The sequence below is a fragment of the Rhincodon typus genome, unplaced genomic scaffold (assembly GCF_021869965.1).
Source record: "Rhincodon typus isolate 14 unplaced genomic scaffold, sRhiTyp1.1 hic_rhity00007434, whole genome shotgun sequence".
NCBI lineage: Eukaryota > Metazoa > Chordata > Chondrichthyes > Orectolobiformes > Rhincodontidae > Rhincodon > Rhincodon typus.
In genome coordinates this window covers 8,671-9,299 of record NW_025973072.1, presented here as the reverse complement: position 1 = coordinate 9,299, position 629 = coordinate 8,671, and the positions used below count along the sequence as shown (strand labels likewise).

Genomic DNA, 629 nt, shown 5'->3' with positions numbered 1-629 from the left:
TCTAACTGAATGGTGGAGCAGGCTTGAGTGGCCAATTGGCCGACTTTTGCTCCTTTCTGTTATGTTCCTTTATTCTGAGGATTCCAGGATTTTCTACACTTGAAATATGAGTTGCCATCTCATCAGCTTTCTTTGAGGAATACCACTATGATGGGATTTCATTCTGAAGCAAACTATAGGAAATCTGAAAGGGTATTAGACGTTGCTGTGCAGTATCTGCAGGGAGAGAAAAGCTGGTGAGACCCAGGAGCTGATCCTCCCAGTCCGAGAAGGGGCGCTGTGATTTCCAAGTGGGCATCCCAATGACGGGGAGCCTCTTGTTCTGTCTGAGCTGTCATTGGCGTGAGTGGTCGGTTGGAGTGGGGGTAGTTCGGTTTACGGCCGTGGGGCCGGCTCCGCGCGACAGTTTTGCGGCAGAAGGAGTGGAGTCGGGATGGCGTCGGGGAGCGGGGTGAGTCCCTGGGGGATGGGGTGAGGGTGAAGTCCTCAGGCGCTTTTTGCCGGCACTAACCGGGCCTCCGGGGGTGCGAAGGCAGGGAGGGCCCAGGCCTCGGGCTGCCGGATAGCACAGGCCCGGTGTTATCCGACAGCTACCCCGGAATAAATAAATATCAGACCCGGGAGAGGCG

At 55.6% G+C, this 629-nt stretch overlaps 1 protein-coding gene across 1 annotated transcript in view; it reads left to right on the top strand.

Moving 5' to 3' along the window:
* Window positions 1-316: 316 nt before the first annotated feature.
* The window catches only part of zmat2 (zinc finger, matrin-type 2), a 6,120-nt gene continuing 5,807 nt past the window's right edge, over window positions 317-629 (top strand). The window contains exon 1 of the mRNA XM_048594253.1: window positions 317-451. Within this exon, the coding sequence (XP_048450210.1) occupies window positions 434-451 (18 nt within the window). The 5' untranslated portion in view covers window positions 317-433. The remainder of the gene's footprint in view (window positions 452-629) is intronic.